Source organism: Labeo rohita, chromosome 1 (genome assembly GCF_022985175.1).
Source record: "Labeo rohita strain BAU-BD-2019 chromosome 1, IGBB_LRoh.1.0, whole genome shotgun sequence".
Classification (NCBI taxonomy): domain Eukaryota; kingdom Metazoa; phylum Chordata; class Actinopteri; order Cypriniformes; family Cyprinidae; genus Labeo; species Labeo rohita.
This window is the reverse complement of record NC_066869.1, coordinates 31288910-31316778: the sequence shown is the minus strand read 5'-3', so window position 1 is coordinate 31316778 and position 27869 is coordinate 31288910. Positions and strand designations below refer to the sequence as shown.

The following is a 27869-nucleotide window of genomic DNA, read 5'->3' as shown; positions in this document are numbered from 1 at the left end:
GTACAACTGACCAGAAATAATTAAAATAAAAATAAAGTTAAACGTTTCCTTTAATAAATGGTGCAGAACTTAGAGGTTAATATTGTACAGTAGCTTTAAAATGAAATAAAGTACATTTATTTCATTCATTGACCCTTGAATAATCGTGGAGCAACTGTGAAATTAAACTAAACACATCTTATTTACTGTAATGATGAGAATTTGGAGAATGTGGTTAAGTGTCATTTCAATTCAATTTCAGAGTACATAGCTTTTAACATTATAATTGTTGACACTCAAGTGTTAACCATGAGGAAATATTTTTTTTATTGTTAAACTTCTATACTGTGGCCATAAATGTAAGCGAGATATATTTGATTAAAACTTTAATGTTAGCAAATTGAGTAGAAACAGATATTGGGGAAAAAAACAACTGCATGGAAAGGTTGAAATGTTTATTGTGGTAACTACTGATTTGTTACACATGAAATACTTTTTAGAATCAGATCCAAAAAAAAAAAAAAAAAAAAAAAAAAAGTGTATATATGGAAAATGTCATTTACCAACACTATAATAGTGGTATATTTTCAGTTTAAGATCAATTAAATGTGCCTGGATCAACATAGGCATATGCCAGGAAATCTCCTAGTTTATTCCCTTCATCATCATAATGAAACATTCGAAAGCACTGGTCACAAAACAGGCAGGGCTCCGTAGGGGCAAAAGCATCATTGGTTGTTATCCATCTGCCATGCAAAGATAAAAAAATTTCCTTTCAATATACAAAACAATATTTAATTATTGATAGTACATTATTGCTTTCTTAATTAGTATTTACAACCCCAATTCCAGAAAAGTTGGGACGTTTTGTGAAATGCCATAAAATCAAGAATATGTTATTTGTTCATTTTCTTTAACCTTTATTAAATTGATTACAATTTATTACTTCATTAAATTGAGTACAAAAAAAGAATTCCAATGTTTTCACTGGCCAACTTAACTGTATTTTGTAAATATGAACAAATTTTGATTTTGAAAGCTGCAACACACTCCGAAAAAAGTTTGGACCAGGCAATGTTTAACATGGTGTCACATAAACTTTCCTTTTAAATACAATATTTAATTGTTTGGGAATTGAGAATACTTTGTAACATGACCATATGACAGCTTAAAATGTTCTCTGATCTATTGAAAAATATATACAAGACAAACTAAAATATTTTGTCAATAAAATAAAATTATTCAAACTTTTTCAAATAAGTAATGCTTTTTTTTTTTTTTTTTTTTAAGAATTAAAAATAATCTTTTAATCTAATTTTGGAGTTTGACAATGAACACATCACAACACTGCTTGGGATGGCCCTGATCGCAAGACACAGCTATACAGTATAGTTCAAAACAATGTGGGCAAGATGAAACATTCAGAAAAACACAGAGATATCCACCTCCACCTCCCTCCACGCACAGCTCTCATAGAACAAGAGACACAAAACAAGCCAAAATGCTTTACATTTCTTGAAATTTTTAATTTCTGAACATTAAACATCGATTGTCAGTCTTTATTCACCTGTTTCTTGTGGTTTCTCACTAAAATCCATAGAAGTAAATGGTGTAAATTACATTGCTATCATTGAATAGCATAGTTTAATACTAGCGCAACTATAACGCAGTGTCACAACCTTCCCCAGCTGTGTAACTGGAATGTAAAACTGGTTAGTGTCTTCTGCTGGTTTGCGAATCATTAAACTATCTAAACAGATAAATAACAGATTGGAGATTAAAATAACAGCAGATATGTCTCATTTTCAATAAATAACTAAAAACTGAGATCAAAAATGTACTTAAAGACAGAAGTTTACTTAAATAAATAAATATTCAGCAATATCTTCAAAAGAATTTTGGCGCACCTTTTTCCTCTATATAGTGTTGATATAGCAACTAGTAAATACCGTAAATTTGGTTTTGCTACTCCTACATTTTCAATAGGAGACAGATCTGGACTGCAGGTAGGGCAATTTATCACATTCACTCTGTGTCTGCGAAACCACAATGTTGTAGCACATGCAGAATGAGGCCTGGTATTGTCTTGATCTAAAAGCCATGGACTTCCTATGAAAGACAACATCTTGATGACAGTATATGTTCAAAACTCCAATATATGCCTCCATGTCAATGGTACCTTAATGCTATTTGCTCTGCTGAAAGCCCAATACCATGACACGCATTTACTTTTGCATGTGTCGCTAGTGAAAGTCTGGATGGTGCCAGGGCTAGCAAAATCGCTAGGCTCGACGTCCTTGGGCGATTGTGTCTACCAGTCAATCTACCAAAATGTATCACTCCCTGCCCGATGGGCTATCTTCAATACAGAGTTCCCGTCAGTCCTGAAAATGTCTTCTATTTAGTTGTTTAAATTGAAGACCATAAAAAGTCTCAAATACTTTAAATTGTATAGTAATATAAATTATATAATACTTTCAAGAGGTCTTGCATTTGAGGATGGAAAGACGAGAATTCATATGGCTTAATGTGATGATTAAGGCTATGACTTCATTGAATAAATATGGGTATGGCGTGTTCCAAAGTCAAATGCGGCGCAGGTGTTTTTATATGAATGTATTTCCGACTGTCTTCAGCCTATAATGCTATAATCCTCTCTCATCTTTTTATAAAGCTTTCTCATCGTTTTAAACATCTTATATATATCTTATATGAAGCCAGTCTGCCAAAACGACAGGTTGTGGAACGTGCCATTTTATGACTGAGCTTGTTCATTTGATCAAACAGCCAAGTAAACAGCTACGCTGCGTTTATAGCAGGTAAAATTCCTTTTTACCACATTTATTGACAATATTATTGCATGAGCTGTGTCCATCTCTATTGGCATGCATATCCCCTCAGCATTTGTTGGTAATGTTATACCTGTCGTCTCTGTTACGGAGTGAGCGATGAAGCATGAAGCGGGCGGATCCAATTTCAAACTTTTATTCAAACGACGAGACAAAGACATGGTCAAGGCAGGCAAGGTCAGACAGTGGCAAACAGGTATATAGACAGCAAGACAAAGAGTAATCCGTAACACAGGCGAGGGTCAATCCACGGCGAAAATTATCCGGAGGGCGAGACAATAGAATAATCCAGACAGGCGAGGGTTGCAAAAGGCAGGCAGCGAGACAGACAAGACGATATAACTATGCAAAGGTTCAAGACTCGGATAACTAGGAACAAGACAAGACTAGACTAGACTAGAAAACAAACTGACTAGGGCTCCGTACAGTTGCTAACACACAAATAAGTGCTAAACGCAAACCAATACTCGGCAGTGACTGCCAGGAAGACCGGGGTTTAAATAGTGTCTCTGATTGGACACAGGTGATAGCCACAATGGCTGATGGGAAACGTAGTCCGGGGTGTGGTGTAACAGTCGGTGAGATGTGAATGTCAAAGCAACCTCTGGTGGCAAGCAGACTGACGTTCAGGAGTGGGTTCATGACAGTCTCCTTCTGTTTATTTTATTTTTTGCGCCAAGAGTTGTGTCCTTTTTTCTGTCATTTAAAAAAGTAAATATCATATACTTTTTTTTAAATAAATCATATATCATACAAAAAAATATATCATATAAATATATCATATAAAAAATATTGCTGTTTACATTACAATTGCGTTACCAAGGCAACGACTGAGGCATTTTTATTTACATTCCAAAGAGTTCCATTATCAGCACCACAGTGAAAAATGAAACCGTATCCGTGCTGACTGGCCCAGATCGGCATGGAATGGAACGGTTAAGCAAAGAGAACGGTTCGGCCTGATAGTGGAAAAGCGGCTAAAGTACCACGAGAGCAATTCAAAAGCATAAACAGTCATCTGCCCTCCATGCTCTTGCAGTAGTTTAATACACCGTCATGCACTGCCTGTTTAGCCCCACCCACCGATTTGCGCACGTACTGGGTAAATAACAAGAAGGGTGTTATTTACCCGCTATTTACCCAAAATGGCTCCAAAGACAACAAGGTGCTACACTGTGCCAAGTTTTTGAAAAACAGTCCTAGCATTGCATTGCTTCTGATCCCAATATTAGGAAAGAGTGGATGAACTTTTTTTTTATGAAGTTCCAGACTGCATTCGTATGAACTTGATCCTTTGTTCACTTAATTTTACAATAAATTCATTTACAAACACGGCACAATTTGATGCAAGATTTTCAGCAAGACTGAAACTAAAAGACAATGCTGTGTCGAATATACTGGATCCGACAGTACTGCTGCACCACACACATGAGAGTAACTATTTTTATTGTATGGTCACTATTTCTTTGTCTGTTATTACATATCGTTTAATATGTACTGAACATTTAGGTTTTTTTATTCTAAATAAAACAGCGGCAATCGGTGAAGAATGTAGGCTATCAAATATGCACAATTGTTAGCCAATCATACCAGTGGGCATTTACTTCCGAGTCTACAATCCGCCAAGCCTATTCAAATGAAGAGTTCCAATGAGTGGGGTCAAATCAGGACAGAAAATAGACTGTTACTTCTATATTTTGTTTTTTGATGTAAAAATCTTGATAATATTACAAGTGGACCTTAGAGAACAGTACAAAATATTTTTATGACCCATTTAAATGGATTTTTAAAAATCCCGGAGATACCCTGTAAATAGTAAAATAAAATTCCTTTCTTGATATTGTCAATATTTGTTTTGGAAATGTTTTAAATTGACATTTCGGGCTACCATTTTGAAATTTTGCGAACACTGGGTCCATTTGGTCTTTGGGACTGAGAACTCGATGTCCGTTTTTACCAGAACCAAGTTAAAATGTGGATTCATCTGACTACAGCACACATTTCCACTGTCTTTCTGACTATCTAAGATGAGCTCTGGCCTCTGGTTTCTCCTGACGTAACAGAGATTCAATTTGCATTTATTGATGCAGCGGCAGACTGTTAAGTGACAGTGGTTTTCTGAAGTATTCCTGAGCTCATCTGGCTATAATTAACACCGCAGAATGACGGCTTCTTATGCAAAGCCATGTGAAGGCTCAAAGGTCATGCACATTCAACTAAGGTTTCTTGCCTTACCCTGTACAGACTGAGACTCTGGATTCCCTGAATCTTTTTTCACAATATTATGTTTGGATATTCTATAACCTTTTCACTTTTATTTTGCCTTTGTCCCAACTTTTTTGGAGTGTGTAGCAACCATCTTTTCTTTGTACTGTTTTTTTAAGGAAAAAAAAAGCATTTTACAAAACGTCTCAACTTTTCTGGAATTGGGGTTGTATTTAAACCCCAATGTTTTCAATGTTAGAAGGTAAAATATGGTCTCATAACAAATCTTGATGAGACTTAAGCCAGGCATACACTGCACTAGTGTTGCACGATATACCGGTACTTAAAATGTATCGCGATACCCTGCTTTTAAAAATGGTACGATTCCGCATTTTACTAGTACCGGTACTTTAAGAATGTATTTTAATAAAAGCCGTATTTCTACGTGTCTGTGTTAGTGGATGGCTCAGTCACAGTTTTGTTTACAACACACAAACGTGTGACGTGTTTTAGCCTCTGCCACCTCAATATATGAGTACATGAACATAATGTCTAGAACTGCTCTGAAAGTGACTTAATTAACATTTTGCCATTTCTTTTGCAGAAAAGTATTGTCTATAATAAAGACCCTAAAGGTCTCCACAGCAACGCGTCAAAATCAAAGTTTGTTTTAACTTGACAGTCAGAAAAATAAAACAATATTAACCACAGAAACCTAAGAATATAAGTTATAAATTGAAAACTGTTATTGTAAAAACCCAGACAGAAATTTCAAAAGGGAAAGTAAGTTTGAATTTTTGGAAAACCTATAAATTGGCATTAAAGCTGAACATCTCTATATAAGCTTACTGTTTACCTGCTGATATAGAGATGGCACACAGAACACTTCCGAGTCACGACTCTATGCTTGTGAGTGATGAGTGGGTAGAGCTTGATGTCCAAACAGTCATCCCGATGGACCAGTCTAACACCATATAAGACAGAAACAAATCAAATCAACTCCACTTTTCATACACTATTAAACCCATGACTGATTATATATTATATATTACATATATATATTGATAGTCCACTTTAGACATCCTACTACATATAAGTAACTTTGCAACTACATGTCAACTAATTCTCAGAGCAGACTGTTAGGTTAGGTTTAGGGTTAGTAGAATAAGTTGACATATACTTGCAATGTTTAGAAGAGTGTTAGAAGATATTAAGCAGACAGTCTACTAATACTCTAATGACTAGTTGACATGCAGTTGCAAAGTTACTTACTGTTAGTAGAATGTCTAAAGTGGACTATCAAAATAAAGTGTTACCATATATATATATATATATATATATATATGAGCAATATCACACTCATAAACATGAGATATGTAGGCTGTAGGTAATTACAGCATGCCGATATACAGCCATATCTCACGTCTACAAGTGTGATATTGTGTTTATACAACAGTTTGACGGCACAAGTATGTAAATAAGAACAACGGAATGTCTTTAAAAACTTTTGTGCAGTACTACTTCCTTCAGCCACGGATTCAAATCGAAGTTTGACAGTTTAACAGCTAAGCCTAAGCCTCCGTTACTAATTCTAAAACGTCACTTCAGAACTAGTAACGAAGGAACGTTGAGTTGCTTCACTGAAATCTTATTGTATTACTGTATTAAAAGCTCAGAGTATTAAGCGGAGTAGAGTACTATGAGAGGTAGATGGACTGAGTGATCGTGATTACCTGCATCCGATCCAGCACTCATTCTTCATATTCATGATGAAACAGTTTAAATGTCCACTGAGGAACGCGTTATCTTTGTCGTAATGTTAATATTCTTTCATCTGTTAAGGGTGATCTCTGAAGACAGTGCTGCTCAGAGCATTTTTTTTAGCTGTGTCAAGCTGTTGTTGAAACTAAAAATAACTCCAGTTCCCCTTCAGTCGTACTCTACGATGTTATGTCATAACTGACGTATTTGGGGTCTCACTTGGGAGCCATATCACCTCTGAACTTAAGAAAACAGGCCAATGAACACTGGTAAGTGGAATTTGCATGGCTGGGATGCAATCCCACAGGTCTGGGATGTAAACAAATGCATGTTGAGATGGCGTTTGTGAATGGGTTATGCCAGCAATGGATGGGCATGCAGTCCGAAGCTAAGTTGACGGCCATGTTCCCCCAGGCAACCTTGACCGCCAGGTTGGAGGCTGGGTTTCCCACCTTCCCCTGGGTGTTCGCAGTTTGACAATTGGTTTCTGGCTACGGACGCGGCTTCTAGCTGTGCCCCCCCTGCTGCCCTTCCTCCCGGAGGTTCATGAAGAGCTCAACTACATGTTCAGCTCTTCCCCCCCGCACTACCCTCGCGGGTGGGGGTGGCCTTGTGGAGTGTGCGATTACGGGCTTTCGTGCCCTCAAAACGCCGCCACCTGGCGGGGCTGTCCATGCTTCCCGCCTAAGCCTGTAAGCATTGCCAGCCCTGGCTGTAAAGCGGGGCTCACAGCGCTGCAGGCCATGCCACATCCGCCCTGCACGCATGGCCCTCCTGCATTATTTCAGGCCATGATTCTGACGTTGCACAAGGATAGTTCTGACTCGAGGTTGATGCAGGAGCTGTGTATGGTGACTGAAAAGTCTCAGGGTGGTCCCTCGGTCAGGTGATGTCCACTTTTGTGGCCTAAAAGTGCTATTCTGGCTGTACCTAGCGGAGATGTGTGACACTGACAAAGTTCGCTTTCTTGGTGTTCCGTCTCTCAGGCTGGCCTCTTCGGTAACACTGTCCAGGACTTGGCCCAGCAGTCCTGGGCAGTTCTCACGCAGCAAAACAACTGAGAGTGCCTGCGGAAGGGCAACGTTTTCATCTGCCTGTCGCCCAACAGGGCCACAGGGGCACTGAGCTGGCCACACCTACGAGGCGCAGTCTGCCATTGGGTTGCCTTGCATGAAAGCGGGGCTTCCTGGAAGTAAAGTACCCAAGGACTAACCAAGCTGGGATCGCAGGACGCGTCGCTTCTTCACACTCTAGTAGCGACAACGCAGGATCGTGGATTGTGGTAAGCGCTGCCTCAGCAGCCTGGCGCTACTTCAGGACGCTTGCTTCCCCGGTTGAGCCATCCTTTAAAAAAAAAAAAAAAAAAAACAAAAAACCTGGTTGTCCCGCCACGGAGGTGTTGGTACCGTCCCTATGACCCTATTTTTTGCAGGTAGTTACTAAACCTGTGCAGTTACTAAATCTACCTAGCCTGTCTGCTGGTCGATTTGGTCGGTCCAGACAACCTGAAAAGAGCGGTGGGTTTCGCCTTATCCTGGTTCTTGAGTCCCGATTTGGTTCCCTCTTTGGGCTATCATTCGGGTGGCTGAAACAGAAACACGTTTCTAGTTTTCAGCACTAGGTCTGGGCTACAGCTTTCAACCTGAAGGACATGTGTTGTTATGCCGATTGCCTGACACAGAGTGTTTTTTGGTCTGCTTTAGGGGTCAGACGTATCGGTACAGGTCTGGGTTGGCGTCCTCCTCAGTGTCGCCTCAAGCTGCTATCAGTGCTTTGTCCTCCGCTGTTTCCTACCAATGCTGCGGGACAAACATACACTAGTCCATAAGAACACCATAGCCATGGTAGCGTACACCTACCACCAAGGTGGTCTACGCTCCCGTCGCATGCTCCTCCTCTGGAGTCTCAAATCGCTGCGCGCCATTCACTTTTTTAAGAAAGTTGAGTTGCGCTCTTCCCGAGAATGGCGACTCTAATCCCAGGGGGTCCATCTTATCTGGAGTCGACTTGGCGAAGCTCAGGTAGACCTGTTTTGCTTCTTCTGAGTCCTCCCTCTGCCAGCTTCTTCCTGTCTGAGTCGGCATACAGCTGGACCCGGGGTCTCCTCAAGTACGGCTTCCCCACTGAGCCTCCTTGCACAAACCTGTGCGAGATCGGGGAGGATGAGGAGCAGGTTCTGCTGGTGCATCTTACTGACCCACCCCGAACCTGGTATGCTGACACTCATGCTCGGTAAAGGTGGCCCATTGGGTGGTAGATGCCTCACCTCGGCTTCTAGTGCCAAGGTGAGCTGTGTCCCCTAGGAGTCGAGTCCACTCTACGAATTGTTACTCCTCCTAGGCGTTGTGCACAGCGCCTCTCTTGCAGACATATTAGAAGCTGCGGGCCGGGCAACATCCATCACCTTCGCAAGGTTCTTATTTATTGCGTTTCCTATTCAGGTAATTTGCAAGAGGGTAGCTTGGTGTCGGCTTGCTGCGCCATTCCTTACGGATCCGTGCACTTTCTCCCAGTTGTTCCCTTTAGGGAACTCTGGGTCCTCCATTGCCCCGCAGTCCGGATTAGGACGGAGTAGTCCATGATTGTGCTCTGACAGGGGGTCTCCTTCACCCCCTGGAGGTTGTGGTATAATGTCTCAGTATTTTTCTCCACGGTTTATTCCAGCGTGTTTCCCCCAGTATCTTAACAGATATTTTATTTTACCCAGTTCCCACATGGCTTTAAAATTTCGTCATTGTGCTCTGCCCTCCAAGGGTTATTTCAGATACCTGGCACCTCTGGTGGGCCCATTATCTGGCTTACAGGGCATTGGGAAGGTTACATGTTGAGCTTCATTTGTCCTAACACGCTTTCCTGTCAGCACCTCAACTACGTAACACGGTTCAGGATTGTGGCGTTTTCCAAAGGAAACCCCAAATACGTCAGTTATGACGTAATGTCGTAGAGTATGACTGAAGGGGAACGTCTCGGTTACATCTGTAACCCTCATTCCCTGAACGAGGGAACGGAGACGTCCTCCTGCCACAATCCTGAACTATGCTGAATGCCGGGATGCGTCTCGGCTCCTCAGCATAATCCTGAACTGCCATCTTATATACCCGTTTGTACGGGGGGAGTGGCTTGGCATGCAAATTCTACTCACCATTGTTCATTGGCCTGTTTTCTTAAGCTCAGAGGTGATTGAGATCCCAAGTGAGACCCCAAATATGTCAGTTATGATGTAACGTCTCTGTTCCCTCCTTCAGGGAACAAGGGTTACAGATGTAACCGAGACATTTCTAACCGCGTTTGTTTATTTTTCAGTCTAAAAGTCTTTACTGCTGACTCTAAAAATCCGATCCAGCATTCATTCTTCATATTCATGATGAAACAGTTTAACTGTTGACTCTAAAAAAATCTAAAATCACCAGCACGAACGCATATGCCATTTCTTAATACTAAAGTCTTTTAAAAACTAAACTCTTTTAAATACTATTCTGTAAATATAAAATATTATTTATTAAATAATAATATTTAATAACAACAACAGCCATCATAAAAGTTGCAAGGCAATTCAATGAAATGTACAAAGGCAGCATTGATTATATACAGCATTGATTTTACATAACATAATGAGATTTTGTTAAAACTATTTGCTCTGGAACAAATAATAGTTTTAAGAGACCAAAGGCTACCAGTTAAATTCACCCAAAATAAATCTCTCATGTTTAACCACTATAGAGACATTAGAGTCAGCAATAAATTCCAGAAGAATTCCAAGCCTGAGTTCTGTTGGACTCTAATATCGCACTCTTATCAGCCAATCAGATTCGAGGACCAGAAAGAACTGTTGTATAAATCTGTGTAACTACTGTGAAACACTACACTCTATTATTTTTGTAAGTAGAATTAAACAATTTTTTTAGAAGCTTTGAAAATAAACGTGTATGAAATCTTGGAAAAATGAGCATAAAATGAGAAAGGGCTGACCTGACATCAGTGAGGATAACAACATGCTCACAATCACCCTGGTGAGTGTATAAATATGGAAACCCGACTTTCATCTTCAGGTCATAGAAAGACGTGTCCTCCATCTTAGCAGTCTTGAATTCTGGGAAGTCTCTGGTTCGGGCCCACTCTTGTGTTGTCCTTCAGCAAATACACAAATAATAAGTCTGTAAAAATCAACAACTAGCTCTTCCATCAACTAAATTTCTTCTATATTATTTATTGACAAAAAGATAGCAACAACATAGACAAGAACACTTCAAAGAATTGTAAAGCCATATAATAGTATTGTGATGAATAGACCAAATTTTAAAACTGTTGCCCTCTGCTGTCTGCAGCCATTAATATGGTGCTTTGCGGCCCAGTCTAGTTTTAAGATGTTTTAGGTGATCCAATCACAAGATGTCTGTACTAAACATTAAGGGTGTAATGGTTCACAAAATTCACAGTTTGGTTCAATATGACACAGTGGTCACGGTTTCTTAAATTTTCGATACAACAAAAAGAAAGAAATCGCAGAGAAATCTGACAAAAGATTTAGTTTCGAAACAAAATACAAAAGCTTTAAAAATATTGTATACTTCGGAAGGCCTTTTGACTTTTGCAGTTCATCTAAGATGATTTTGGAAGCTTTTTTAACATTTATTTCTTATTTATTTGGTTTCACTGTGTTTGCTGATTTTCAGTGTTTTATATTTATATTTTGTGTAATTTATTTGTTATTATATGATAGGATTAGCTTGGTGTGTCTGTTCATATTTTGTTAAATTAAACATTCCATGTTTTATATAAGTGAGTTTGGCGTACTGTTTTATTGTTGTCAATTCAATCAATTGATGCCGAATTGCAGCTAATTCGAAAGTGAAAGTAAAATGCATACAGCCATTTGCAAACTATTTAAAAGCGAATAAAAGTGATGAAAAGAGGGAAAACTCTAACGAACTACCTCACTGTCACAACCCTACTGTTTTGAGTTGTGTTTTTCTTTGGGGGTGGGAGGGGCAAACATCACTTTTCCTGTGACGTCGTTTGGGCACAGTGGCACTGAGAACATTATATTTCACACACTTTAAGCTCTTTTATATTCCTAATGTAATAGGATTAGTCCAACAAATCATTCGGTTTGTAATGTGTACCGAACCGAAAGCCTCGTACCGAATGGTTCAATACAAATATATGTATCGTTACACCCCTACTAAACAGGGTGGAAACAGGGTTGGTAACACGTTAGTATAGGGAATTCTCACTATTAACTAGTTACTTATTAGCATGTCCATTATTAACATATTGGCTGTTTATTAGTACTTAAAGCACCTATTCTGCATGACCATATTCTACATCCCTAATCCTACCCAATACCTGAACTTAACAACTACCTTACTAACTGTTAATAAGCAGCAAATTAGGAGTTTATTGAAACAAAAGCCTTAGTTAAAGGTTTGTTAATAGCGAGAACTGGACCTTAAAATAAATTGTGACACAGGGTCTAAAAAAATTGGATCACTCCGTCCATTTGATTGGATTTGTTCAGAGCACTTGGCCCTGCCAGCAAAAGTGATCTGGCGATGAAGGGAAGTTCTTGACAAATTCCGATCACAGGTAGGGCAGGGCGATAAATTGTTAACGTTAATTATTGTGCAATAGAAGTTTCCTTTATAAACGATAACAAGAATTTGATAAATGTTTGATATAAATGTTAATGGGGCAAAGGTGTAAAAAAAAGATATTAAAGGTGTATAAAAAGATAAAAAAGATATTTTTCTATTAAGATATTTACCTTGTTAAGGAAAAATTACCGTAAAAAGAATTCAAAAAACGTGAAGCGTTTGTCATGTTCTGACCATAAATAATAGTTTAAAGCCACAATTAACCATTTTACAACTTTCACATTGTAGCAAAAATCTGCCTTTAAGGTAGAAAGAAATAAAAACTCGATATTTATCATGATAATTATTGATATCGACTGATATGAAAAAATGATCACGATCATTTTTTTGCCTATATTGCCCAGCCCTAATCACTGGTGATTACTTGTGATTACAGGAGTCTTTGACTCAATGTCAATGAAATGTCCATGAACTTATATTTATGCAACATGACCAGTTGTCAACCTTAATGAAATTTTTAAAGGCATATAACTTTTGTTGTCCATGTTGGAGCCTGGTAGTCTGAATCCAAATTCACTTTAATTACAGTGCATTTAGAAATGTTTCAGACCCCTTCTTTTTTACATTTGAACCCATGCTATTTTTAAGTATTTAGACATGTAATTCAGTACTTAGTTGAAGAACCAAGAACCTATGGAAGTTTCTGCAGCCTAAAAAGTCTTTTTGGGTATGATGTAACAAGCAATCAGACTTGGAATCCCTGAAAGCAGCAGATTTTTTAAAGACTTTTTGGTATCTGTGCCTTGACAAATTCTGTCTCTGAAATCAGCAGGCAGTTTCTCTGACCCTGTGGCATGGTTTTTGCTCTGATATGCATCTTTAGCTGATATGCATCTTTAGACCATACGTAAAAATATTAAGATAATTGAATTTATCACAGGTGGACTTTAAAGTGTAAAAACATTCTCAAAGGAGATCCAGAGTAATGGGATGCAACTGAGCGTCATAGCAAAGGTTATGAAAATGCATGTAATGTGCTATTTTTTTTTTTTTTTTATCAAATTTGCAAATCTGTTTTTTGAACATGATGGAAGTGATGGAGTGTAGATTTATGTGGGGGAAAAAAAACATAAGGCTCTAACAAAACAAAAAGTGGAAGGAAAGGATTCTGATACTTTTAGACCACTTCTTTTCTGGCCTGTACATTTTTTAACATTTCTCCTTCTGTTCCAAGTAAGTTAAATGCCATAAGGGTTTTTAAGAACATAAAAGTGAATAATGATGATATAATCAAATCAAATATTTGGGTGAGTTATTAAATGTATTGAAGTGATAATTGTAGTGTAATTGTATTATTGATTGTAGTGAATGTACAAATTAGATGCTATGAAAAAGGACAAGTCCTGTGATTTTTGGTTTGGAGTACAGGGTGACAGATTCACAATGAGTTCTGTCCAAATCAGGTTTCAAATTCTTCTGATGAGTTTCTGTAGCAAGATTTGTCTTTCATATCTGCAGTTTTCATCTACTGTCTTTTGTAACTTGGCTTGCAAGCCTTGCATAAACATAAACATGTCTAAAAAGCTGACATATTACATTACATTATTGGTATCAACATATAGAATTAAACATTAGTATTTCATTTAGTATCAATCTACATATTAGATCTTACGTGCTGATGTCTTGACATTCTGGGAACCTTGTGTCATTGAAGAATGTTCCATTGAAGAAAAAGAAAGCAGACTTGTAATGATCCTAAGGAAAACAAACATGCACTTTTCAACTGTATGTTTGCTGTCTTTGCCAATGTCAGTTTGACCCTGCTCCAATGTGATTTATACTGAGTGTTTTTATGGAATTTTGTGTTTGCGTTTGTTTCTAACCTTGCTGATGAACTGTGGTACCATATCCGGATTGTTGCTGAACTCTCCAAACACCTGCAGGTCACTGACACAGCAGATGGCATCTCTAAGATCACTCAACTTCTGAGAGCCCAACACTTGCAGGGTCTGATATGCCCTCACATGCTTAAACTGGCACAATTAAAATAAACATTCAGTAAATGGAGAAACTTACAGAGACTACTGCTCTATGAAATTAAATCTATCTTAACATTTATACGTTACATACAGGACATACCCGTTGAAACAGAATGGGATACATAATATTAAAGGTCAATATGATTTCTCCCTCAGGAATCAGGTCTCTAAGGTTATCAGGCTTCTTACCCACAGATATCATCTCCTGCATAAATAAAGAATGAGGGTATAAATTTCATATTTAGATGATGTGTTTGTAAAGGATTTCTCACACTGAACATACCATTTCATTGGCATAGACTTCATGTCTGTCCACAGTGTCTCTGGTGAGAGTTTCTTTATAATCTTGTCTTCTCTTGCGTAATCTGAAAAAGCAGCATATTTTTACATATAATTTTGATTTTGATAATATATTTTCTGTAGTAAGACAAACAAATGTCACAGATGTGTATTTACTGAGTAATCCACTATTCTGTATAGGGGGGTCAAAATGTCAAGTTTCACCTGAAATTTGGAGCCAAATTAGAGGGGTATAAAATTACTTTAGAAAGCTGGCATCATCATATTTTATTTTTACGCACAGCTTGGTAGGTCTGTTAGTAAAATCTGCTGACTTTAGCAATCTGTATTTCATTATATGCCAACAGCGACAATTCAAAAACAGCAAAAAGCACTTTTTTTGTTTTTTTGCCTCAAGTTTGCTTTCCTATAACTCACTAAGTATTTAAGTTTACTTAATATTCTTTTAGATTCTGGTTCTTAGCTAACTTTCCTTTTGGTATCTTTATTTTAATGGTCCTCAGTGGTTCAATCCCAGAGATATGAAGATCTTAATACGACTCCAAGAGTAAATTGGTAAATTGCTCACATTTTCAGTGGTCAAAAACGATATGTAGGTCACTTTGCATATAGCTGATACTTTTTTTGTATCAAAGAGGATTATCTAAAGAACTTTTTAACCTTCTGGTAACTGTTTAAACAGCTGATAGTTATTGTGTTTAAAGAGAAATGTCTGGAGTACAAATAATACTAAAACTAGAAATGTATATTGTTTCACTCTTTCAAAACAATAGAATACAACACACCTCTCTGAGTTTACAAGTAATTGTTTACTAAGTTTACAAGTAATGTCATTTTAGATTCTTGTTCTTATTAAACTTTTCATTTGGAGCTTACTTTTTTAGGCTCTATGTGGTTCAGTCTCAAAAAATGTGGTAACTCTTGGTAGCTTCAGAAACTGTTAAAATGAACAAAATCCCATCTTCTAAATATCTCTGATAAACGAATTCAAATTTAAATTCTTATAAATACACTTTTGACAGCAAGTTAATGTGCCTCAGCTTAACCAAGTTCAGTGAATTTATGGTACTCAAAGAGTTATGTTTTATACAATTCTTTTCATAATAGCAAACAAGATAAATTTCTAGTTTAATTATTATTCATTCTTCAGATATTCTTCTTTAAATGCAGCAAGTATCAGCTGTGTGCAAAGTGAAACACATTTTGATCACTGAAAATGGGTAAAATTCAACAATTTGAACATGGAACTGCTTGAAATCCCCATATATTTAAAAGGATATTAAAATATCTAGAACACTTTTAGAGTTACAGGCATGCAGACTTTGGAAAAATAATATTTTTGGCATTCAGACAGTTATGTTCTACGCAGTTGTGTTGATAGAAAAAAAAGAGACAAAAGAGACTTTTCTAGTTCTAGTTGTTCTTGAGAAAAAAGTATCAGCTGTATGCTAAATGACCCACATTTAGTTTTTGACCACTGAAAATGTGTACAGTTTACCAATTTACTCATGGAGCCGCATTAAGATTTCCATATTTCTGGGACTGAACAATCGTAGGCATGAATGAAGATTTTACTAATAGATCTATCAACCTTTCAACCTAGCACCAAATCTCATGTAAAACTTCTCAACTTTGACCCCCCTTCTATGGGGGGATTACTCAGTACACATCTGAGTCATTAATATTTTGCCTTTCATCACTATCTATATTTGTCTTTTTACAAAAAAAAAAAAATAACAAAATAACAAAATCAAAAAATTGAGCCTGGGAAAGTTTTAAGAAATTTTGCTGATTTGACACGGAATGGTCCATATTTCATATTTTCCCAGACATTTCTACATTACCTATTTCCGTTAAAAAAAAAAACATTGTTTGCTGGTGGGAGAGATTTTAACCTACTTTAGTGTGGATAAATGAAGATCTGACGGTACATTGTCTGTGTCTTCCTGTCCACTTCTCAGAGAATCAACACTGAAAAGACAGTATATGTCATAAAATAAATAATACAGAAACAAAACACTAATTTCTGTTATACCTGCAGATGCTTTTGAGTTCCTCTAGTGTCTTTGGTTCAATGCCCATCTCTTCAATGAACCCCACGTCCTCTATCTCTGAGGCTGTGTCACTGTATGAATACACCTCCGGATTCAACACATCCAGCCATAAATCCCTAAATGTGCCGACATGAAACTCCTTAGAGTTTACATCCATAAACTCATAAACAGGCACGTTTTCATGTTGTTTTTGTTCGCTCATCAAAGTGCTGCATTTAGCCATAATGAGTTGAAAAACAACACTGACGCAAAGATTCTTCTTCTTCTATGGCGACAAACTTTTTAGGAGCACTGTCGCCACCTACTGTACTTCTTTTTCTTACTCGTTTTTATTGGCGGTTCGCATTCTTAAATAGAGCATTACCGCCATCTACTGTGGGCGATGGATCAGAGACTTGGCTGCTCGCCATTGTTCTGAAGTTCTTCAATTAGTTTCCTTCTATCCTTTGTATATCTATTGCACTGAATGAGGACTGTTTGTCTGGATGGACTGAATGTTCTACTGTTTCTCTGACTTCACACCAATCACACAGCCCTGTTGGATGTTTTCCTATTATATTTAATGTTGAATTAAGTTCTGTATGCCCCAGCCTTAGTCTTGAAAGAACACAGTCTTCATTGCTACTCCCTCTTGAATTCCTTCCTTTGCTTACCATTGATTGTATTGAGTGAAGATGCCTGCCCTTTTGTTCATTATCCCAATAAAACTGCCATATTTTAATTATCTTCTTTTTAATTATTGACTTCAGTTCGTTTTTACTATACAGAATTTGCATATCTATACTTTCCTTTCCCATTGCCTGTTTTGCTAATCGATCTGCTTCCTCATTTCCCACCACCCCTGTATGCACCGTAACCCACAAGAACTGAACTATCTTATTTGCCTGATGCAACATATACAATAACTGTAGGATCTCCAAGACAACATCTAAACACTGATATTTGATATTATTTTCCTTCCTGACACTTTTAACCTTGGGATGATGTATGCTACTCCCACCTGGCCATTTGGATCCTTAGATGCATCTGTATAAAGTTGTATATACTGTTCATAATTAGTCCCAATACTCTTTTGTCAATTCTGGTGGCTCTTGAACTTTCTCTTGTCTTTTTTCCAATAAGAATAAGTCAATTTTTGGATGAGGTAAAATCCATAAAGGTGTTGTAGGTAAAATTACTGTTGGAATAATTCTGTACTCATTTAATTCTATCTCCCGCACTAAATCCATAATTATCCAAACAAAACTATTAACTTTCTTTTTTCCATGTTCCCAACTTACCTCAAGTAATCCTTTTATTGGATGATTATCCTTTTGGCCTATTAAATTTGCCCAATACGTCAATAACAGTTGCATCCTTCTTAAATGAACTGCCAACTCCCTCATTTCGACCTGCAACACTGGAACTGGGGAGGAAGGATAAGCTCCACAACAGATTCTCATAGCTTGCGATTGAATTCTTTCTAGTCTTCTTAATTGTGTCTTAGCTGCTGATCCATAAACAATACATCCATAGTCTAATATTGCTCTTATCATTGTTGAGTAAATTGTTTTTAATGCAAATCTATCAGCTCCCCACTCATGTCCTGAAATACAGCTCATTCCATTCAAAATCTTTTTACAATTTACAATTTTTCTGCATTTACTTATTTATGTGTGTATTCCACCTAACCTTTGTATCGAACCACATACCTAAAAATCTTATCACTTTAACTTGTTCTAACTCTTTATCATATAGATTCAACTTTAAGTCTATACTTGTCCTTTTATTTGTAAAGAAAATATATTTGGTTTTATCGACAGAAAATTTAAAACCCCATTTATGAGACAATTTCTCAACATTTAATAAGGCTGACTGCATTTTATTACTGATGTACTTGACATTCCTACCTCTAAATCACAAAGCTACATCATCCGCAAACAATGATTTATTAATATTTCTCTCTATTGTTGCAAATACATCATTAATCATAATTATAAATAACAAAGGACTAATGACACTACCTTGCAGAGTACCATTCTCAATAATTCCTTTCCTTGATATATACTCCCCAACCCTTACTCTAATATTTCTTTCAATTAAAAACTCTTTAATCCAATTATATAATCTTCCACCTATTCCATATTGATCTAATGTAATCAACAAACCCTCTTTCCATAACATATCATAAGCTTTCTCAACATCAAAGAAAACCGCTACTGTTTCTTTATTAGTCTTAATTGAATCCATTGTTCCTTTTCCAAGTCTAAATACACTTTGATATGGAGAGAAAAAAAATATTTTTCTCCATATTATTGTCATAGAAGCAGACGGAACACCAGGTATGTAATCGGTAACAGTTTATTGATTTCACACAGGAGAAACACGAAGATTGAAGATGTTTGACAGGTGAGTAAACATCAACAGTCTAGAATGTTCTGAAATAGATGCTGCGCTGATTAACGATCTTTTCCTCTCGTAGATACCCAGCAAACATTTGGACGTGTAAGGACCGTTGAAATGACGTCCCTCCGACACGTCCCGTCATGGTTGAAAAATAGTTCCAAAATGAAAGTTGAACCGACGTCTTTGACGTTATCTGGACGTGAGATGCACGTCTTTTTCTGTGCGTCCCTGGACGTCTAAATGTGTCTTCTTCTGTATCTCTATACTATGTGTTAATTTATGTGTTAATATAATTTTAGTATATAAGCCTGTAAATAAAATAGTCACACACCCATTCTGTAACATCGTGAAAAGGCAATCAGTTATGTCGCGATGTTTAGACACCTTAACTTACTACAAGTTCAAAAACGGTCCAAAGTCGGTCCAGTCAGACCTGAACGTCTACAAAACGTTTTAATCACGTGTACATTACAAACAATAAAACATTGTGTGGACTTAAGCAAGAATTAGACCGTTCTAATTTACTACAACATATTTTGTGCATATTACATTTTTTTCAAGGTCTTCCATTTGTTAAACAGCTACTATTTAAACATGAAAACAGAAATAATATAATGTAGTTAATTCTAAGCATGCACCAATTTTCTCAAAGCTTGACATTAATTTTAAGTAGCCATTATTCAAACAAGAACATAACCAAGGTAACAGATAAAAGTGAACACATATGTATATTTATAATCTTTTATTTATTTATCATTATTCCAAAATGTTTACTATCATTTTGTTGCTCCACAAGCACTTGCTCTTCCAGAAGCATTATTATTGTGGCAGTACTCAATTTTTTTAATTGAAACGGTTTTGCATTAAATTTTAAACAGCTATAAATCAAACAAGTACAAAACAAAAATACTGGATTAATGTAAACACACATGTAAATGTCTCTCAAAACAGCTTATTTCTTATAACCACCGCCCCCAGCTCTTCCTGGAGCGTGTTTTAGGTGTTCCGCCATTAATGCATCAATTTCGGAGTCTGTGGCAGTTGGACTCCACCTCTTCAGAGCATCTGAGGGAAGAGAGCATGAATATTTTAAGATATTTAAGAAACAAAATGGCAAAATTGAGTTAAATGGCATGCACTTATTTTGAAAATGCCTTTAAGGTTATACAAATACATTTAAAATACAATGGAACAAGACTTTTTCCGTTTCAATAAAGAAGCATTAGTAACAAGTAAACTAAGTATTATATGTTATTTTAGTCTAGAATAATCTTGTGTCTATAAAACATTTTCTGCATTAGATGTGTGCTAGAGTACATAAAAAACAGCATTAGTCCACTGCCTCTTCAATATCTCTATGGTGCTCTTGAAATAAAGTAGATGTGTAACTGTGTAAACGTGAACAGGACATTTCTGATAAAGACAGATGGTCTTTTAAATAAATAATGGACAAGGAACATGAGATTTTTTTTTTTAAAATGTCATAAGGCCAAAATTACCTTAAATTACATAGTACAAAGCTGTAGCCTTGAAATGCTTTGAAAGTTGGCCACCACCCCTCATAAATTAATTTGGCCATTAAGCATTTGACATGACTCTGTGAAAAAAATTATTCAGTATTACTTCACTTCATGAACATTTTAACATATGGTCAGTATTACAAATTAACAGTAGTGTGCATCATGGCAATGTTAAAATACAAGAGCCACTGACCTGCTTGTTTACCAACTATCCATGCCTTACTCACTGCTGATTAGTAATGGATCAGGTGTGTTGTCAGTCAGAAGCTGGAAGGGCAGGGACAGCTGGAAAACAAGCAGTGCAGTGGCTCTCGAGGACCAGGGTTGGCTATAAGTGAAGGTAAAGTAATAAGGCTGCTGTGCAATTTTACTGCATTAGTTACTGTCAAATTAGCTGGCTGTACTTTACCTATTGTTGAGCAATGACAGACATTGTAGCCTCTATATTTTTAACTGTATGAATTCTGATTCAGAGAAATGTATGTATTTATACATTAGGCTGTGTTGGTATTAAGGTATAATGTGTATAAAATAAGATGCGACAGCAAAATTCTCACATACACTGGGGGTCCTCTGGGACTGGGATGGCAATGAAGCATTTGGGACTGGAGACAATACTATATAGACATTAAAAAGAAAAGTGTGAAAAGTAAGAATTTGAACGTAGTTACATTTTTTTTTTTTTTTTTTTTTTTTTAAAAAAAGGACATCCTCTTTATGTGAATGACATGACAAAAATTGCAATACCTTGTTTGGTTGTGGCACATGGCCTGACAGATGTTCGTTATGTGACCCTGCAAGACAAATCGCACTCTAATGTAAATTAATGAAGCACAAAAGACATAAAAATGTGTTTAAAAATTTCACAGAAGTTAATCTTTTGAAATGTCTTCTAATGTTAATCTTACATTGTGGTTAGAGACTTTAACAGAGCAAATCTGAGCCAGAGCAAACTGCCAACCAAAACTGTTTCTACTGCCCAGTGTTTGTTTTCTCTACAGTGACGAGGGGAACGATCATCTGAAAGTTTACTTAAGGTCTGATGTACTACTTACAATGACAATGGAGTCGTGACCTCAATTGCACCCTTGGAGTGTCAATAAAGTGTCATTAACCATGTAATCTTTTGATTAGTACTACAACATCTTAGAAGTGTCACTTGGACTTTCAAAATCATAACATATTCTTCAAATTTTTCTAGATGCTGTAGCTGTTATTTCAGGGCAACATGGAGTTCTTTTAACATTTATTCTGTAATTGACAGGACTGCGTTTGTCTTGCCCTGTAACGGCAAAAAAGCAACTTCGTGGTTGTACACATTCGGATCATTAATTTTTTTAAACATTAGCACTTACACCTCAACATGTGTCCACGGGTCCACGAATGTTGTTGACGCTGATGGTGTCATGTTGTGCATCCACTGTTGGAAAAAATAAAAGCAATGAAAATAAAGGACCACTTTATGAAATTTTGAAGATGTTTATAAAGAGCTTTGCAATCTCTTAAAGTTATATACACATTACCACACAGTGAAAATTAAAAGAAATTAGTAAACAATGTGTTATCTCCTAAGTTTATCTGAAATATTAGTTGGAGTAAAGTTTGGGTATTACCTACAAATATCTCATTACAAACAAAATAAAATAAAATAAGTTTCATTTAAGATATTCCACAAATTTTACCCTGATAAGCATTTGTAAACAGATTTGTTGAAAATATAGATGTAAATTGTTCATTATGTACATTATACCCAGAAACGGTACCTCATATTTTCTGGCACTGTCAATACACAAAGAGGTTACAGTGGGAGGTTTCTGGATTTATAAATGACAAAGTGGTGTGTAACTTTCTTTTATTATACGAACATGTAATATGTGGCTCAGCCGTCGAAAAATGAGGCTTAAATTATCAATCTCTTGATTAATTTACTTACTAATCGTTGCAAAATTCAGCAATTAGAAAACTTTTTTTTTTTTTCCTGTGGCACTTAAGGAAATAGATATTTATAAGAGGACCATAAAGGAGATTACAAACAAAAAAAGCTATAAAATTATGTATTTATTTGGTACTTTTAAGTTATTGTGGATTAGGAAGTCCTTTCATTTCATTGTGTTATTCTATACAAACATTCTGTGCATGCCCTTGGCACTTTAGTTATGTATTTGTTGTTCAAGCATTATTTAAAAAAATACTTTTAGCACACTAGCTAATTTTAGCCAAACTCAAACTACGTTTCATTTGAAAATGTGCACATTATTTCTTTCTTTTCCTTCCTGTCAAACAAGTACAACTCGACCACATTAATAAAAAACTACAAAATGTACTTACCCACCAGTGATTTTGTAATAAATCAACGCGTAAAGCTTTGTAACACAACGACGCGCTCTCCTCCTGGTTATGGAAAGATAAAAACGTGTTAAAGTTTTCTCGCGAGATAATGTATTGTATTGCGAGCTAATCTATCCCATCGCGAGATAATCTATCCTATCGCGAGATGATCTATCCTATCGCGAGATTTGTTACAACATCTTGGCAGCACAGTTTTGGCAATCTACACCCAACTCAGACTTCAAATGGTGACTGAAGATATTTGTTTTATATGTATATGCATAAACTTAAAATAATAAAATCGTATTGCAATTTACGGAAAACGGGCAGAATTATGACTAAAATTCAGTGGCTTTGCAATCACTTAACCACACAGCACTTTGTGAATATTCATTAAACAAGATGTAAATACAAATGACTTGTATTTCATTACAATTTCCTGTTTTTATTTATTTATTTACTTATTTATTTATTTATTTTTAATGTAATGCTTGACTGGAGGAGCCTCTTAAAACTACTTGGGGCACTTAAATAAATTATTACAGTAATAATCAAGGTGTAAGCACAATTGCTTTAGCATATTTCATACTGATTTCATAGGGTCATGATGGACTATAAATGCACGTGTAAAGGACGTCACCTTGTGGACGTCCTCTCACAACTGGTTAACAGTGTATATACTGAACTACACGAAGCTAAAACTTAAAAGTAACAATTATACATGCAACCCCAGAGAACTGTAGATATGTACAAACGTATCTGAATGCATTTTTAGGAAGTATTCTGTGTTACATATTTGTACGGATTTATGCCGTCCTACCGCGACTATTTTTGGCCAGGGACACGACGTTGCCGTCGGACCAATGTTAGCTGTATCGTGCACTCGCATAGAGAGACACAATCGGTCCGCTTCGTAGTAACAGGTATCGTGCACTCGCATAGAGAGACACAATCGGTCCGCTTCGTAGAGACGAGCCCGGACAGTGACTGTTGTGCGGTGTGTGCTTATAAAGGGTGTGGTTGATGAGGTGCAGGTGTGAGATAATTAGTACTCCGGTGAGAGGGATCGTTGGGTGTGACCGGTGTTCGAGCCTGGCCAATCCGTGACAATTATACATCAGTCGATCTGTAATCATGTTTCCATTAATTTACATAAATGTGATGTTAAAGCAATTGGTCTGAAATTTAGGGGATTACTAGGATCTTTACCTGGTTTCTTTATGGGGATAATTTTCAAAGGATTATTCTCAAAGAATCATCACTTGGAAATGAGAACAGAACATCTAATGGGCTATTTGTAGCCTTCTTTTTCCCCCTTATATATGGATACTCTATTAACAGCTTCTCTCTCATATCCTTACTTTCCTTCATCAAATTATCTGAGCTATTTACTTTTGACAATACTTTCCTGAACAATTCTGCTTTGTCCTTATCACATACTGCAATTTCTGCCCCAATACTTAACACTGGATAGTCATATTCTCTCCTGATTCCACTCATCTTTTTAATCATACTCCACACTCCAACTACTGGCGTACTTTTCCCAATTTCTTTGCTGAATAATCTCCAATACTCTTTTTTTTTTATCTCCCTTATTATTTTCCTAGTTTCTGCCTAAATTTTCTTATATATCATCATGTTTTGCCAATTATGAGTTCTCTTCAGTATTTTAAATGCCTTCCTTTTCCTTTTCCAGCTGCTACTGTACATTTCTTATTCCACCATTGGGACTATTTTTCCCACTCTCTTTCTTGTACTTTTCAGAATACATACACTTGCAGCATTATGAATGACTGATATTAGCTCTGTATATATCCTATATCTTGAAGGTGTATGTTACTGCAAATATGCGTCCAGGGTTAAGTACTAGATCTCAGGTTAGATGGAGCAAGGGGCACATCAGGTGAGATTCTAGATTTATAATAGTAGCTAAACAGAACCACTATTTAAAAAATGACAAGCATGAGGCGGTCTATTAAATAGTTAGCCATGACCTCTGACTAATGATCAGATTGGAGGGTTTGTGATCGTGGGGCCCATGTAAATCGGCCAACATGAGGCACCCTGAGCGACATAGATTCCTAATGAAAGAGTAAATATAAAGTAAAGAGTTACATAGAGTAAGCAAATGTTAGAATAATAACAATTACAAATAGAGAAACAACTCATTTGTATGACAACCTAAATTCGAGCTCATAATAAAATGGAGTCAAATTAGATGATAAAATGGAGTCAGATAGAATTTAACTTCAGTTAAATAACTTTGTGCACTGGAAAGACCCAACATGCAAGAAACCTTCATCCACCATTGGATACCTCCATTGGGCCAACTGCGTGGACCTTAAAACTCCATAGATACTTCTTTCTCCAAAACTCTATAAGACATACCCTCTTTTATAAATGTGACACAACCTTCACCTTTACCATCTTCCCTGTCCCTTCTCACACTTATATATCCCTTGACCATTAGCACAAAGGCTCCTAGCATTCCACTGTAAGATAATTAACATAAACCTGCTGTCCAACCCATAACTCCTGGCTTGACTGAAACTCTGTGCTGAGACTTTTCCTAATATCTGCACATTTCAAACCCTTTATCTCTAGAAATCTTTCTGCTGCCTTGAGAGTTATCTGTATCTTTCTGGTTCTTCTTTCTGTTTGTGCTGTACAGTTAATTACTTCTACCATAAAAAACACAAAACCTTTCTTATTTACTAACACTGTATCTTCTATTACCCCTCTTTCATCAGATCTCCCTGTACCGTCATCTCTTTTCCCATACACCATTCTTTCCGTCCCACCTGACTTACTCCTAGCATTCACTACCTTCACAGCCTCAGCATAAGTTAGGTTATTTTTTATCTTTTCCTGTTGTACCTATGTTGCCCTTTTCCTCGCCTCACATCCTCCATAAGCAGCATTATGTCTACCTCCACAATTACAACATTTCAATTCTACTCCTTCACCGCACTTCCCAAACTCATGCTCCCTCCACATTGCGCACACCTTGTTTTAGATTTACACTCTGACATGGTATGCCCATATCTCTGGCAATTGTAACACCTCAGTGGAGGAGCTTTATACTTCCTAATTGGGTAGCTGATAAAATCTTAATTCGTTCTGGCAGTTCTTCAAACTTTAGACAAACTGACATACTATCCACTCTTCTCCCTTCCCTATTCATCTGTAAACGGACTGCATCAATGAACCTACTGTTCTGAACTGTATTGTAACACCTATCCCAGAGATTGTGGCTTTGCCTATCCTGCCCCCTGCATGTTCCTGCTTGGTGCTAAGGTTTATAGGAAATGTTGTTTTAACAGTCAGTGATGACAGCATACACCAAGCAAATGAAATCAATGGCGATGCTAACACATGAGACGCAAATGTGAATTATATTCTTGCATGTTTTAAGTTAACATGCAATAATATGGTGGGACGACCAAGAGTGTGTTTCTCAGGATAACTGATAATCTAGCTCGTAAAGTTGAGTTACACACTGGCAAATAATTCAAAAGCTATTGTTTTACTATACTGCACTAACTAATAAACTTTTAGGCCGATACTGTAAGTTAATATTTTTGCTGTTGTCTGAGGATTTCTAGTGGCTTAAGTGGTTTTAGAAAATACTGATATGAGGTATGTTGAGCGTTCGAATTATGTCTCATGTCAAGTCAAGTCAAGTCACCATTATTTATATACCGCTTTTAACAATACACAATTGTGACAAAGCGGCTGTACAGTATTAAATAGGAAACAGTGCATCAATAATGCAAAAGGCAACAGTAAACACTCAATTTTCAGGTAAAGGCAGTTCATCATTGGATTCAATGATGTCATCATCTAGCTCAGTTCAGTTCAAATAGTATACAATATCGTTTGAAGAAAAAGTGTCCCCAACTAAGCAAGCCATAGGCGACAGCGGCAAGGAACCAAAACTCCATCGGTGACAGAATGGCCGTCTAGGTGACAAAGTCTTCACTGGGGATCCGTCTCTGGGGCTCATCTAGTCGATGTGGTCTCCGCTGATATTCAGGGCTGTAGAGGTCGTCTCTAGGTGCTGATCCACCGTCTGGCCTGGCTATGGACTGGATCCGGGGGACTGCAGTGACCATCTGATCTGGATACGGGCTGGATCTGGTGGTTAAGGTGACCTCAGAATAAGAAAGAAACAGAAACAGACTAATATTAGCGTAGATGCCATTCTTCTTACGATGCACTGAGTACATCGGGTGTTATGGAAAGTGTTCCCGGTTCCAGTTGACCTAATTAATGCAGCCTAACAATCCTTTAACGGATTTGAATTATAGAAATATGTTGATGTGTTATGTCTAAGCCAGGTTAAAGAGATGGGTCTTTAATCTAGCTTTAAACTGATAGAGTGTGTCTGCATCCCGAACAGTTTTGGGTAGATTGTTCCAGAGTTTGGGCGCTAGATAAGAAAATGATCTGCTGCCCGCGGTTGATTTTTATATTCTAGGTATTATCAAAATGCCAGAGTTTTGAGAACGCAGTAGATGTGAGGGACTATAATGTGATAAGAGCTCGCTCAGGTACTGAGGAGCTAAACCATTTAGGGCTTTATAAGTAATTAGCAAGATTTTAAAATCTATACGATGTTTAATAGAGAGCCACTGCAGTGTTGACAGAACCGGGCTAATATGGTCATACTTTCTGGTTCTAGTAAGAACTCTAGCTGCTGCATTTTGGACCAGATGGAGTTTGTAAGGATGGAGTATTAAGTGTGCAGAACAACCGCCCAGTAAAGCAATACAAAAAATCTAACCTTGAGGTCATAAACGCATGAATTAACGTTTCAGCATTTGACATTGAGAGCATAGGTCATAATTTAGAT

At 37.0% G+C, this 27869-nt stretch overlaps 1 protein-coding gene and 1 long non-coding RNA gene across 4 annotated transcripts; both read right to left on the bottom strand.

Moving 5' to 3' along the window:
* Positions 1-420: 420 nt before the first annotated feature.
* Positions 421-17080, bottom strand: snapc3 (small nuclear RNA activating complex, polypeptide 3). 2 transcript variants are annotated; one of them, XM_051115876.1, is made up of 9 exons: positions 16763-17079; positions 16627-16698; positions 14711-14792; positions 14528-14632; positions 14272-14421; positions 14061-14143; positions 10764-10922; positions 5890-5997; positions 421-725 (listed from the first exon to the last, which is right to left on the bottom strand). In XM_051115876.1, the coding sequence occupies exons 1-9, from the start codon at positions 17002-17004 to the stop codon at positions 578-580; spliced, it is 1149 nt and encodes a 382-aa protein (XP_050971833.1). In that variant the 5' UTR covers positions 17005-17079; the 3' UTR covers positions 421-577. The 2 variants fall into 2 exon arrangements, with proteins under 2 accessions (XP_050971833.1, XP_050971842.1); XM_051115885.1 differs by lacking the exon at positions 16627-16698 and having other exon boundaries at positions 16763-17080.
* A 2520-nt stretch (positions 17081-19600) lies between these two features.
* LOC127168867 (uncharacterized) lies at positions 19601-23381 on the bottom strand. Of its 2 annotated transcripts, XR_007828151.1 has the most exons (6): positions 23015-23375; positions 22042-22106; positions 21434-21480; positions 20880-21303; positions 20666-20763; positions 19601-20231 (listed from the first exon to the last, which is right to left on the bottom strand). It is a non-coding gene; the product is annotated as an uncharacterized LOC127168867 (long non-coding RNA). The 2 variants fall into 2 exon arrangements; XR_007828152.1 differs by lacking the exon at positions 20666-20763 and having other exon boundaries at positions 23015-23381.
* Positions 23382-27869: the final 4488 nt, after the last annotated feature.

Excerpts from the sequence above, each read along its gene's own strand:
- snapc3 (XM_051115876.1), bottom strand. The coding sequence starts at position 17,004 with ATGGCTAAATGCAGCACTTTGATGAGCGAACAAAAACAACATGAAAAC. Across the intron at positions 16,699-16,762 it reads GAACTCAAAAGCATCTGCAG|TGTTGATTCTCTGAGAAGTG; the intron begins GTATAACAGAAA and ends CTGTCTTTTCAG. Across the intron at positions 5,998-10,763 it reads GTTATCCTCACTGATGTCAG|ACTGGTCCATCGGGATGACT; the intron begins GTCAGCCCTTTC and ends ATATGGTGTTAG.